This window comes from Clupea harengus, chromosome 13 (genome assembly GCF_900700415.2).
Source record: "Clupea harengus chromosome 13, Ch_v2.0.2, whole genome shotgun sequence".
Lineage (NCBI taxonomy): Eukaryota > Metazoa > Chordata > Actinopteri > Clupeiformes > Clupeidae > Clupea > Clupea harengus.
Window position 1 is genome coordinate 21,095,200 of NC_045164.1, and position 15,000 is coordinate 21,110,199.

Genomic DNA, 15,000 nt, shown 5'->3' on the forward strand with positions numbered 1-15,000 from the left:
TTTCATAGGACGGGGCAGCTTTGATGTGGGCGGGTCTTTTAGAAGGCTCCAAAGCCCCGCCCACAGCACACTCCGCACCACACACATTATGACTTCACATGTTCAGCTCTCACTCTTTCTCTCCCCCTCTCTCTTTTTATCTCGCTCTCCACCCCCTATCGCTCTCTCCCCCCTCTCTCTTTTTGTCTCGCTCTCAACCCCCTCTACCTCTCTCCCTCCCTCTCTCTCTCTCAACCTTTCCCTCCCTCTCCCTTCTCTCTTTCCGTGTTTAAAGGACAAAAACACATGAAACATGAAAAACAAATCTGCCTGGTTGGCAAGGGCAACACCTCCCACCACAACATCAATGCTCCCAAACACGACTACAAAGTCACTTGCTCTCAAAAGAGAGAGAGAGAGAGAGAGGAAAAGAAAAAAAAAAAAAAAAACGTCACAGGAATTAAGACAACAGACACCCCAGAGTGTCGTTGGTGGAGGCATTTAAGCTCGCCCACTCTCTTCCACCCACACACTTCACTCTTCAAAGACACACTGAATGTGTGTGTGTGTGTGTGTGTGTGTGTGTGTGTGTGTGTGTGTGTGTGTGTGTGTGTGTGTGTGTGTGTGTGTGTGTGTGTGTGTGTGGAGGATGGAGCGTCGTTGGTGGAGGTATTTAAGCTCGCCCTCTCTCTTCCACCCACACACTCCACTCTTCAAAGACACATGTGCGTGTGTGTGTGTGGAGAATGGTGGGGGGCAGTAGCAGCACACTGTGATGTGTTTCGTGGTGCTTATCGCTTTTAGTGTGAAATTGTCTCTGTTATTACGCATGCATGTGTGAATGTGTTGGATGATATTATGATGAAATCATTTTGACAGCACAGTGCTCAGGTGTGTGTGTGAGGGTGTGAACTGAGTAGAAATGCGTCAAACAATGGCAGTCATGTAAAAAGGAGAAAATGATCTTGGCACACAAGCCAGGCAGCCTTTGAAGCTTCACCATAGAGACTTCTTTCATATTGGAGAGGAAACACATCACACCATAGATACTTCTTTCATATTGGAGAGGAAATACATCACACCATAGATACATCTTTCATATTGGAGAGGAAACACATCACACCATAGATACTTCTCTCAAATTGGAGAAGAAACACATCACACTTGGTTACAAACAGAAGCCATTCTAGTTCATGTCTATGCAGCATAGTGCTAATCACCTGAAGCCACATAAGGATGATTGACACGGCCAGTGACAATGCATGTTCCAGACACACCTGGACGTTTCCTGAGCCTGCAGGTATGTAAATGGGTGTTCATACTTTTACTTCTGTTATCTGGGCTCTCCATACAGGGGTAGCCTGAGGTGTAGAATAACATAACTTAACAACTGTCGGTGTAGTGTTAAGATGTATAATTACAATGTGTTCATTTTAAAGAATTACGGGGACATTATATCCTTGTTGTATTGCTTTGTAGTCTAGGATATACTGGACTATTTTCCGTGACTATACTGGGGTCCATTTCTAAAAATGCGTCGTTGTCTAACCACCGTTGGAATCTTGGTCATTACAACCTGTGTTCAGCGATCTGGTGTTTCTCGAAAGCGTAGTCCAACGATAAATCGCAAACATAGTTTGGGGGTGGAGGTGGGGGGTGGGGGGATGTTACCTGGTGCTAGTCGGAACACTTTGGTCTTGATTTCTAAGCGTTGCGGGCAGATTGAAAAGGTCACAAAGGTCTTAATTGGCTTCCTTTAGCTTCCGAGCCCAGAACAGAGCTCCAATTAATTACGCCAGAGGCCATCGATTGCTGGGTGATTGGAGAGCCTCTGTCTTTCTGTCTGTCTGTCTGTCTGTCTGTCTGTCTGTCTGTCAGGCCATCATGGACAGAGGATTGGCAGCACCCTGCCATCTGTCTAGTGAGCTCTGAATGACTTAAGTACAGACACAGACCAAGACACAATCACACGCAAATACATGTTAAATACATGTTCTTTTTTTCTCATTACCTTTCATTTAAAACAAGCTGGTCTTAGCATACAGCTCATTAACCCATACTGCTTTTGAGAAATGTACACACACGCACGCACACACACACTCTTGCTCTCTCTCACACAAACGCTCTCTCTTTTTCTCTCTCTCTCTCTCTTCCTCTCTCACTCACACAGACTTACAGGCACACCGACTTACTCACTCACACGACCCACATACACACACACTCACCGACCCACATACACACACTCACCGAGGCTGGAAGCCAGAGTGGCCTCCTTCAAGTGGTGCCTTTCATTTCTGTCCTCTAGTAACGGTCTCCTAGTAACAGTCTCCTAGCGTCCCATCACCTTGCCCCATCTAAGGCCCTTTCCTGCCTTTCATGAATGAAGCCATAAAGAGATCCTCATTCTTTTTCTTAGATTTACATATGTATATATATATATGTATACAGTGCTGTGAAAAAGTATTTATTTTCCCCTTCCCAATTTCTTCTATTTTTGCATATTTGTCACACTTAAATGTTTAAGATCATCAAACTAATTTTAATATTAGACAAAGATAACCCAAGTGAACACAAAATACATTTTGAAATGATGATGTCATTTATTGAAGGAAAAAAGCCATCCAATCCCACCTGGCCCTATGTGAAAAAGTAATTGCCCCATTAGTTACTAAATCAACCAATTAACCAAATTTAATTGATAATTTGGTTCAATTTCACTAGACAAACCCAGGCATGATTACTGCCAGCCCTGTTGAATCTAAACATTACTTAAATAGAACCTGTCTGGCAAGGTGAAGTAGGCTAAAAGGTCATTGACGGTTAGAGCCATTATCTGCAAATGGAGAACATTTGGAACAGTAGTGAACCTTCCCAGGAGTGGCCGGCTAACCAAAAATCCTCCAAGCGCTCATCGACAACTCATCCAGGAGGTCACTAAAGAGCCCAGACTAACATCACTTGCCTCAGTTAAGGTCAGTGTTCACAATCCCACAATAAGAAAGAGACTGGGCAGAAATGGCATCCATGGGAGAGTTGCAAGACAAAAACCACTCCTGACCAAAAAGAACACATCAACATTTGCTAGGTTTCACTTTCATTCTTGTCAATTTCAGATTGTCATTCAACTTGGCAAACAGCTGATGGGGGCTGTAAGTTTGTATTCTTTCAAATATGTGACCTGTTTGTGAATGTAGTTGTGGTGATTGGGCTGTACGTGTGTGTTCTTTAGAATGAGACTGTAAGTGTGTATTCTTTAGAATTGGGCTAAATGAAATGTAGCATTCATGTAATCCCTGTCCTGTGAAAGAAGAGTGAGGGATTCCGGCCACATGTGTGTAAAGGCTGACCTGTTTATGTGTGTGTGTGTGTGTGTCTGTGCGTGCGTGTTTCTGTGGCGGCTGACCCATATTGTATGTGTGTTAATGTGCATTTGTGTGAAGGCTGACCTGTTGGTGTGTGTGTGAGCAGGCTGATCCTTAAGTGTGTGTGCATATGTGAAGGCTGACCTGTGTGTGTGTGTGTGTGTGTGTGTGTGTGTGTGTGTGTGTGTGTGTAGTCTGACCCATGCTCTGCTGTGGTGTGGACCAGTAGCACACCCCTGGAAATGCCAGGGTGCTGAATGTGGACTGCGTCAATCTGTTTTTTGTGGTAAGCTTGTGGTGATAATCAGCTTCTCTGCTTTTAAGGCACGCTCCCACACAAACAGGCCTAAGCTCTTTACATAATGTTTTGGCACAGGCGGGTGCGAGAGCGGCCCATGTATGGCATAAGCCCCGAATAAATGCCTTCCTCGCACGACGGGGGGACACACGTCCCTCTGACTCGCCGACATGTTGTTTACATTTGTGTATATTTGTCAGCGCTCTTTTAGATTTTTGTGCTGCTCCCTCCTCTTCTCTTTAAAGCGACCGGCTTCTCCGGGCTTCTGTGCAGTTTTGTGTTTCGACTCACAGAATCTTCCACCAGATAGAGCTGGCCCTAGTCGGGTTGAGTCAGGTGCTGTTCTGGGTCTTCAGGGCTCATCGAATCTCATTGGCTCTTCTGTATCTCGGCTTACGGACTTAGACTCATGGGACTTAAAGGTGTAGTCAGTGGTTTTTATTGTGAAAAACTTGAAATGTTTGTAGACCTAACATAATGACATAATGGCATAATAACATGATATATCTGAAAGATAATATGGGACAGTTGTCCCTGTGCCCTCTGTGCTGTGCTGTCGAGTTTTTGTTTTCATTAGTTGACAATTTAGAGGTTCCTATTCATGTGAAGAAATATATTCAAACAGAGGGACAAAGTGTGTAAAGGTCAGAGGGATGTCAAAGGGGGCAGCCTTGTGCAGCATCATTCTCTTAAAGCAGCAATAAGTAATTCTGTTCCAAAACTAGCAAGCTAAATTTGAATTTTAGTTTTTCATCATTCTCTTAAATTACTCTTATTTTTCTGTTAAGAGAAAAAGTAAGAGAAGTCAACTCCAGATGTGCCAAACGTTCTTAACTATCCAAATCTGCTCTTACCCTGGTGTGCTGAAAGATGAATCCCATAAATTGGAGGCATGTGGCCGGTTGGTTGTTATAGATATAGGTAGGAAGAACACTGTTTATTTAAACTACCATGTATTCAGAGTTACATTCTAAATAGCTGTAAGTCTAGAAGCATTTAAATTTTTTGACACCAAAACCTGCTTGTGGGAAGTTGCGTTTGTGAAACGTCTGACCTCGGCACAGCTAACGGCACTCAGTTAAGACACAGTTAGTCTGACCTCGGCACAGCTAACGGCACTCAGTTAAGACTAGGGATGGGTATCGTTTGGTTTTTATCCGATACCGGTACATAACCGATACTTTTAAAATGATACCGGTGCCTAAACGGTGCCGGAACCGATACTTTTATAAAAAAAAAAAAAATTACGATTGACGACATTTAAGAAAGGCTTTTTTTATTGCCAAATATATGAACTGTTTAAAGTAGATTATATATATAAATAAATACAAAACACTTTTTAACTTAAAACTTAAATAATATATGAACTGTTAACAAAAGTTTAGACTACACTTAAATGAATACAAATAAATACAAAACACACACACACACTCTGTACACACACTACAGCTTCAATACTTCAGCAATTCTTTTGTAGAAATATCAGCATATTTGCCTTCTCCGGCAAAATGCGACACCTTTCCTGACTAATCGCATGACCTGCACAGGAGAAAACCCTCTCCGATGCTGTCGATGAGGCCTGTGTTTTTTCCGATACTGGTGCTAAACCGATACTTTTAAAACGATACCGGTGCCTAAATGGTGCCTGAACCGCTACTTTTTTTTTTAAAGCACAAAGCGACGATTGACGACATTAAAGAAAGGCTTTTTTTATTGCCAAGGCAATTTTTTTTCTTCAAATTGAACAATATATGAACTGTTTAAAGTATATTATAAATATAAATACATACAAAACACTTGGCTTCCAACTACAGCTTCAAACTTTTTAACTTCAAACTATGAACATTATATTAACTGTAAACAACAGTTTATAGTATACTTAAATAAATATAAATAAATACAAAAAACAGCTTCAAACTTCTTTTGCAAAAATATGAGCATATTGGTCTTTGGAGTCAAAAATGTATTATTTTGTTTGCATTCATTTCATGAAATTTCACCATTTTATGATTAGTTTATACCTATCTTTTCTATCTTGTTTATAGTTACTCTTGTTACTTGAACACACTGAGTACTAGAAAATGTGTACTGCCCCTTTAAGAGACTACCGTTGGTAGTTTAGCTGTCATCTCCGTATATTTTTCAGTCTTCGGTTGCTGATCTGCCGTTGACTTGCCTTCTCTCCCCTCTTTTCACGCAATTATTTTGTTGCATTTGCTGCACGTCGCGATGTTTGAATCTTTTTGTGCTAAATACAGCCACACTTTTGACCGTTTACCTTTCGGTATTTTCTCTGTTAAAAGGTTGATGGCTAGTTTTGTTTGTGCTTGCCTGCTCTTCACTGTCATATCAGAACCGGTTCCAATACAACCGGTACCTACCCGGACAGAAATGCAACGCAGATTTCGGTGCTTCATTTCGGCATTTATCAGATAAGACTGTTGCTATGAAAACACCAATGAGCGTGAGCGACACAGGACAAAGTTGACATTGGGAGCTGGGGCAGTTTTACATGTGCCCCACAGAATCTGCCTAGCGACCGTGTTCAATTGGCTCAGGCACCGAAATGAAGCACCGAAATCTGCGTTGCATTTCGGTCCGGGTAGGTACCGGTTGTATTGGAACCGGTTCCATATTGGTACCGGTTCTCGGTACCCAACCCTAGTTAAGACACAGTTAGTCTGACCTCGGCACAGCTAACGGCACTCAGTTAAGACACAGTTAGTCTCTGCCGAGCACCTTACCATGCTGGCTCCCGTCCATTACCTGTGCTCTCCTACTACTCTGGCTGTAGTACTGTAAACACTTCATGGTAACACTACAAAGCGACCAATCACACAAGCAGTTGCTTTCATCACACAGATGGCTCCTCTTTAGCAGTCTGTGTTGTGTTTTTTTTTTTTTTTTTTCATGTGAGCTAAAAGATCCGTTTCTGTTGAGGTCTCTATCGGCCACCTGAAGAAAGGTGCACCTGACCATCTGCTGGGCTTGGGTCTGACCTGGAGAGAGTGAGTCACACACGGATCGCCTGTGTCAACAAAGGTTATCCCTAAGCAAGTTTAATGAGTCACAGACGGATCGCCTGTGTCACCAAAGGTTATCCCTAAGCAAGTTAAAAAGTAACGACAGAGAGTTAGCTACAGCTTTGCTATGAAAACAGAATCAGAATCACGTTTATTGGCCAAGTAAGTTTGCACAAACAAGGAATTTGACTCCGGGTTAAGTGGCTCTCATTGTACTTACACAAAATATACAGCACAACACAACACAATACAACACAACACAACAGCACACCGGTCTAAGAAATATAAGAAATATATACAGGGAGGAATGGCTATATATAGGAGCTGTGAACTGTAAACACAGCAAGTATTGCAAAGAGTGGAGAGTGCAAGAAGTGCAGAGATGAATATTAAATGGTGAGAGGATGATGTAAGAAGTACAGTATATACAGCCTGTATAGTTAAACAGTAAGGGTTGGAATGTATTGCACAATAACCAATGATCCCTTTGATCAAAGACACACTTTGAAATGGCAAAGATCCTGCATTATATAAGTATAAGTTAGAGCCACTGCCCAATGCTAGTGTTTGTCCCTGCCAGTCCTACATGCACAGTTAGCACGTTTCATTTCCGGTCGGTGCTGTGACACGATGGTAATTAATTGGGCTTGCGTAAACCGAAGAGGAATGAGTCATGGGCCCCCCTGGGGGGAACAATGGGGCTGTTAGTGATGTGTTTGTGCCAAACTGATTATGAAACATGTGAGTGGGAGAGACCGCTATCACCATGGCTGCTGCGGTCACTGCTGTTACTGCTGTCGTGCTGTCGATTTATATCAGTATATTTATATTATTACTTCTGTTGTTTATAGTACCAAAGACCCCCAAAAGAGGAAGATAAAGGAGAAAATGCTGGCATGAGTGAGAGAGAGGGCCCTTTGCTCTCAGCTGCCATGCATGATGTGGCAGAACCACTCACTCCTCCACAGCCTCGAACTGTCACGGTAGAACCATGGAGAGCAGCCTGCCGTCAGGCACATGCCTCAGCGATATGATCTGATTTACACCACAACAAAAAACAACCTGTAAATCTGGAGGGTGTGTGTGTGTGGGGGGGGGGGGTCTGAGCAGAGGCGTCGAACACACAGAGGAGACAGTGTGCAGTCAGTGTTTGCCTCACAACACACTGATTCACTAGCACATCTGCCAGCTCCGCTGTGTTAGATGAACTTTCCTGTAATGGATTTCTGTGGATGCCATCGCAGAGGCGGTGGCCGGGGCATGAATTATGTAGAGAATATCCACCTGCCTGCCTGGATAGTGCACGTCTGGGCTTCAGATTTACGACAGTGGCCCCCATCGAGTGATAGTTTATCACAGGGCCTAATGTAGTCATTAGCGCATTGATCTGTGGTAATTGAGAACATAGCTCATCCCGACAGGTTGCCTTGTTGTGACATAGCTCATACTGCATTTGCACAAGTAGCTCAGGACACTCGTAATGAGTCCGGGAGGGCCTGTTATCGCACTTGTGTTCGGACTTCCACATCTGTCTGGGGGACTTATTGGCTGCGTGTTGGCAAACAGGTTATTGCCTGGTGCAAGTATAAAACCTCAGAAAGGCAATTTGGGTGTCAGTCTTGCTCCGAAATATGGATAATGAAGTAAAACAGGGAAGGTACAATAAACAGTGGATCCTTAAATAGGCTGAAAATAAGAAAATAAGTGTTATATAGGACAAATAATATGTATATATATGTGAGCACACAATTCATTATATTATTATATTATAGACATAAATCTTCAGAGTCATTGTAGATGATGTAAATGTCTTGTAGATGATATAAATCACACAGCTGCACAGACGTTCTGTGTGGCAGTCTTTGGTGGGTACTTTTGCATTAAACACTTCATCTAGTGGATGTGTTTGTCTCTTCCTCTTTGTCTCTCCATTCCTCTCTCTCTTCCTCTTTTCTCTCTCTCTCTCTCTCTCTCTCTCTCGCTCTCATATTCCATCTTCCCCTGCAGGTGAATGTGATGTATGACCTCAGGGTTACTGCTGTTATGCTTGGCCAGTTCAGCTTCTACTTAAAGGAGACAATCAATTAGGCTAACGAACAGCATGTCGCTTCTATTTCAACCCCCATCCCTACTCCCACCCCTTCCCACCTACACGTGCACCCTCGAGGGTAGTGGAATCTACTACCCCCCCCCCCCCCCAACACCATGACCTTTCTCAGACCTTCTGTGCTCTACTGATTTAGTACACGACTGCAATTAAACGCCCGTTAATTAGACAGCGTGTTCGTACAACAGGACATACAGGAAAAAAAAATCACCTTCATCCTTGGTTGATCTTGCCTGTGTGCAGCTAAAAATAGAGCATGATGGGTAATTAGTGTGTGAAATGTACAGGGCTTCGTTGACCAGATGGTAAGCGCATCTTAAACCGTGTTTCTCATTTTCTTGGCGCGGTTTATGCTTTAATTTTGGCAAGAAGCCTGTGATGGTTGTACTAATGGACCTGTCATCATCTCCAGCTGCTTTTTTTTTAACCCATCATGTAAATAAATAAAGTCAAATAAAGTATTTGTATCACAGAGCATGCCTAAAGGTTTGTAAGAGGCTGCATAAGTTAGTGCGTACATGGCAACACCAACACTAGATCTGTACAAAAGCAGATGTTAAAGGGACACTACTCTTAAGTAAGAGTCTTTGGCTAAAAACTAGCGAGCTAATTAGCTAACAGCCAACAGATGTCCAATGACGGCACAACTGGTGCTTATGAAATGTATGCTGAAAATGTGTTTCAGCAACATATGCGCTATCATGCCGTAAAAGTTGTTCTTACATTTCCGCCGGGCTTTCCGACCCGAGCACAAACCTACGTAGTGAATGTCCAGGGCAGCTTAATGTGTTTACCCCTCGTTCACAGCACCTCATACCGTTAAAGCCAAAAACCATGTCATAAAAACCTCCTACCTACAAAAACCTGGGCAAACGACAGGCATTAAAACATTTTAAAGGCATAGTGCCTTGTGATTATTTAATGGCATTTTCACGGTTGAGTATTCCTAAAACTATCCGTATCTCACTCTCTCTCTACACTATCCTCTTTCTCTCTCTCACTCTTTCCCTCACGCTCTTTATCTCACTGTCTCGCTGTTCTGTTCTGATCTCTCTCTCTCTCTCCACACTACCCTCTCTCTCTCTATCACTCTTTCCCTCGCTCTCTGTTTCTTACACTCATTTGCATCCTCTCTCTCCTTGTCCACACACTCCCTGTGCCTGAACACTGGTGCTGTGCTGCTGCTGGCATGTGTGTGTGTGTCTCTGTGTGTGTGTGTGTGTGTGTGTGTGTGTGTGTGTGTGTGAGCATCTATGTGAGTGTGTCTGTGTTTGAGTGTGTTTATGTGTGAGCACATGTGTGTTGGTGTGTTTGTGTAATATTGTGTGTGTGTGTGTGTGTATATATATGTGTTTATATATACAGTGTGTGTGTGTGTGTGTGTGTGTGTGTGTGTGTGTGTGTGCATGTGTGTATGCGTATGTGTTTGTGATGGCATCCTTGCTCTCGCTCTCAGGAGAATAGTGCTGGCAGCAGTGTTGCATATTTCATCTGCCCTGAGGCAGGCCGCACGCACGCACGCACGCACGCACGCACGCACGCACGCACGCACGCACACACGCACACACACACACACACACACTTGCCTAAGTGCTTTCCTAGTGAAAGACCATGGCATCATGTTTCAGATACCTCTCCCAGGAGCTGTTTTTAAACACACTTCAGTTCCAACAGCTCACACACTTTAAAATTCTCATTTTAAACACACATCACTTTGAACTGCTCACACACTTTACCCTTTCCAGCTGAGATAGAAAGAGAAAGAGAGTGTTTGAGAGAGAGATAGAAAGGGAAAGATAAAGAGAGTGTGTGTGTGAGAGAGATGGAAAGGGAAAGAGAGATAGGAGTGTGTGTGTGTCTCAGGAGTGTTTGTGTGTGCGTGTGTGTCTCAGGAGTGTGTGTGTGTGTGTGTGTGTGTGTGTGTGTGTCTCACTTCTCTCACTCTTCTTCCCAGTTGCCAGTTGACACCCTGTCACTCCTTTTGTCAGACGAAAGCAGCCCTTTGGCAGCAGAAAGGGGCTAAGTGCTAGTTAATCATCTTTTTCATGCACGACCCTGTGATGAAATTAGTCTGGAGCTTATGACTGGTTAAAAAAAAATAAAAAAAAAAAATGATTCTGTGGTCAGAGCAGACTCGTGTATGTCACGAGTGTTTGTGTGCTGCTCCTCACACACACACACACACACACACTCGAGGACAAGGTCTGTGCAGGGTCTCTGCCTCCCTCAGATTGACTGTTCCTCACTGTGTACTGTGCGGTTAGCACTGCCGCTACGAGCCCAGTGATTCACTGAGGTAATAGAGAGGTGGACAGTGGTGATGAGCCAACAGTGTGACATTATGGACATGCCTAACTAACTCAACCTTTCATGGTGTGCTCAGAAACACTTAGCACTAGCTTCAGATGGCATCCCAGGGGACCAGAACAGCATTCCCTGTAAATGCTGCTGCTGTAATGAATTTTAAAGGTATTTAACACACCACTTTGTAGGCCACAGATAGTGATGTGTAAATCACAGGTGATTATAGATGTGTAAATCACAGGTGATTATAGATGTGTAAATCACAGATGATTATAGATCTGTAAATCACAGATATGATTATAGATGTGTAAATAACAGATATGATTATAGATGTTTAAATCACAGATGATTATAGATGTTTAAATCACAGATGATTATAGATCTGTAAATCACAGATGCACTCAGAGAGCAGCTGATGTTGGAGTGGATCTAGTCCTGGTCTAGCTCTGGTCTGGCTCCAATCTTGTTCTGGTTTGGTTCTGATCTGGCAAAGATCTGTCCTGTTTCCTAAAGCGTAAGAGATAATGTATAATCCTAAAGCATGAGAGATAATGTATAGTCCTAAAGCCTGTTTCCTAAAGCATAAGAGATAGTAATATATAATAATAATAATTGTCAGGTTTTAATGGCACACACGACACACTGGAACACACACGTGAATACATGGAGGCGACACAGGACACACACACACACACACACACACACACACACACACACACACACACACACACACACATCCACACACACATCCTCTGCCTTTTCCCATCCTGGACTGTCCCTCCTCTAGGACCCCCCAGGAGCAGTGGGCAGCTTGTAAGCGCCCGGGGACCAAGTCAAGTGAACTGTCCATCTTTGGTCAGGGATGGACATGTGTTCTGTTCTATAATGTATAGTCCTAAAGCCTGTTTCCTAAAGCGTAAGAGATAATGTATAGTCCTAAAGCCTGTGTACTATACGTAAGAGATAATGTATAGTCCACTGGTCATTCTTGAAAAAGAAAACATCCCGACAGGATGAACAGGACCCCAACGTGCAATGGAGGGGTCTTGTTTCGCCTTGAAGAGATTTATTTTTCAATAATGACTGGCGGACTATACATTATCCCGCTTATTATACAGTTATTTGCCAAAAATAACACAAACAATAAATAAAATAACAAACAATAAAATAACATTTTATAAACAATAAATAACAAACAATAAAAAAGACATTTGAATTTGAATATCCATTACGATAACTAACGGAATGATATGAAAGATGTGAATCAGAAGAACAAACCCCATTGCCAATGGCAGCAGTCGTTTATTATTTTCAGCGGTCATTATATATATATGCAGTATATATATATATAAAATAATACATAGTTATTGTACGGACAGTGTGGGGATTGGTTATCAGTCTGCTGTATGCTACATGTATGAGACAGCATAACAATAGGTCTGTGTTTCTCCTTGGTAGGCAGACATCACACACACACACTCACACACACAGATTCTCTCTCCTTCACTCCCTGTCCTTCTCTCTCTCTTACACACATACACACACACTTTTTACTACACTGCACCACAACTCAACACAGGACCAGGATCCAACTCAGATGCAGTACATCACCAGCAGCTGCAGAGGCAAAGGGGGGTGTGTGTGTGTGTGTGTGTGTGTGTGTGTGTGTGTGTGTGTGTGTGTGTGTGTGTGTGTGTGTGTGTGTGTGTGTGTGTGTGTGTGTGTGTGTGTGTGTGTGTGTGTGTGTGTGTGTGTGTGTGTGTGTGTGTGTGTGTGCAGAGGACTCCGACCCTGGGCCGTATCTGGGCCGTATCTGGGCCGACCCTGGGCCGTAGGCGGTTGGGCTGCGGTGGGATGAATGCCTCTGACACGATGTGTCCTTAACCTTGGCAGGATCTCCTGCACATCAAAGGACCTGCAAGGCACACAAGCGCACTGAGTCATGATCGCCTCGTTATTTATGCAACCACTCCACTGGGGCTTCACACACACACACACACACACACACACACACACACAGACACACAGACACACACACAAACAGTTAGGCAGAACATCACCTATTACAAAGACACACACACAGGCCATCGCATAAGACATATATTATACACATACACACCCACACACACACAGGCCATCGCATAAGACAAGCAAGAAAATAAAACAATCTGTCTGGTGAACACGCTTCTCTCCTGTGTCTGTTGAACACAGCGTCAGACCTGAACACGCTTCTCTCCTGTGTCTGTTGAACACAGCGTCAGACCTGAACACGCTTCTCTCCTGTGTCTGTTGAACACAGCGTCAGACCTGAACACGCTTCTCTCCTGTGTCCGCTGCACCGGCTGAAGATACAGCTCTGCTTTCCATTCATGCCAACTCATGCTAATATGATGTGCTAATGTGAAATATGGGGTTTGCTGATTTCATTAAAGTATTTTGTAGGTGTTTTTCTGCCACTTTCGAAAATAGGTGACATTCTTTTTTTACTTTTAAGCACATATAATAAAGGAAATTTCTACAATATAGCCAAAAGGATGGTGTTGCTGATGATGTTTGTTTGTGTGTGTGTGTGTACGGTAGTATGTGTGTGTGTTTGTGTAGGGTACTGTGTGTGTGTAGGGTAGTTTTTATGATGTTATGTGTGTGTGTGCAGTCAGGAACAGATGATGAGCCAATTAATCATTTCTGCTTTCTAATTTTTCATGTTTATATTTTGCTCCCTATTACACACACACACACACACACACACACACACACACACATAGAGCACTGTGTTGTGCCAGCAGTATTAGTTATTATGCAGGGGTTGTGTGTGTGGGAGTATGAAATATGCCGAGTTAGAATGAAATAGAGGCCTGATATCCATCTGTGCTGCTCTCAGGTATCCACATTCAGAGTGCTTTACTGGCCTGGAGTGGAGTGTGGATTCACAAACACACACACACACACTGGCCTGGAGTTAAATTCATTGCCAACTTCACCCCTGTGCTACCCTTTGGGCCTCCATCCATCAGCTGAGTCTGAGACTGACCTGAACGCCTCCATCTGTCTTACATGACTCTAACTGCCTTTCCTTGCAATACAAAGTTATATTAGAAATATTTTATTGGTAATACATACAATATTCATCTGATTAATGTCTGTCTCTCTTTATCTCCATATTTTCCCCTTTCTTCTCTCTTTCTATCTGCTCATCCATGTTCTCTCCATTCTATCCTCTTTTTTTCTCCCTTGCTTTCCCTCCCTAACGTGTCTCTCTATCTCTCTGTCTTCCACCCTCTCTCCTTCTCTCCATCCTTGCTTATCCCTCTCCCCTTCTGCCCCTCCCTTTTCTCTTTCTCTCTCAATTGCTCCATCTCTCTCTCCATCTTACTAATGTCTGTCTCTCTTTATGGCTCTTTCTCTCTCAATCGCTCCATCTCTCTCTCCATCTGACTAATGTCTGTCTGTCTTTATCGCTCTTTCTCCATTCTTCTCTTTCACTCCCTCATCATGTTTCTCTCTCTCTCTCTTCCTCTCTCTCCATCCCTCCTCCCTTTCTCTGTCTGAGACCCCTTAAGGCGGTGACTAAGGGTGATTTCCACCAGACTAGCTCCAGCTCCAGCCGTGCCCTCTAACTTTTTCTCTTTGTCTCCCTTTCTCTGTCAAGACCACGAAGGCGGTGACTAAGGGTGATTTCCACCAGGCCAGCTCCAGCTCACGCCGCGCCCTCTTCCTGGCTGTGCTGTCCATCACCATCGGCACCGGCATCTACGTGGGCGTGGCTGTCGCCCTCATCGCGTACCTCTCCAAAAACAACCACTTGTAGCCTTGCTCCGCCCCCCCATAGCCCGCCCCTCCCCCATTGGACATCCTGAGCTGTTAAGGGGAGGGGCCTTTCACCTGGACCTGAATGACATGTGTAAGTCAAAGCAAATGGGATGCCTC

General features: G+C 43.6%; 1 protein-coding gene across 1 annotated transcript in view; it reads left to right on the top strand.

Annotated features, from left to right (window-relative positions):
* The window catches only part of LOC105897404 (synapse differentiation-inducing gene protein 1), a 32,861-nt gene that overhangs the window by 17,405 nt on the left and 456 nt on the right, over positions 1-15,000 (top strand). Inside the window, exon 4 of the mRNA XM_012824332.3 lies at positions 14,723-15,000. This exon is cut by the window's right edge and continues 456 nt beyond it. Within this exon, the coding sequence (XP_012679786.1) occupies positions 14,723-14,881 (159 nt within the window). The 3' untranslated portion in view covers positions 14,882-15,000. The remainder of the gene's footprint in view (positions 1-14,722) is intronic.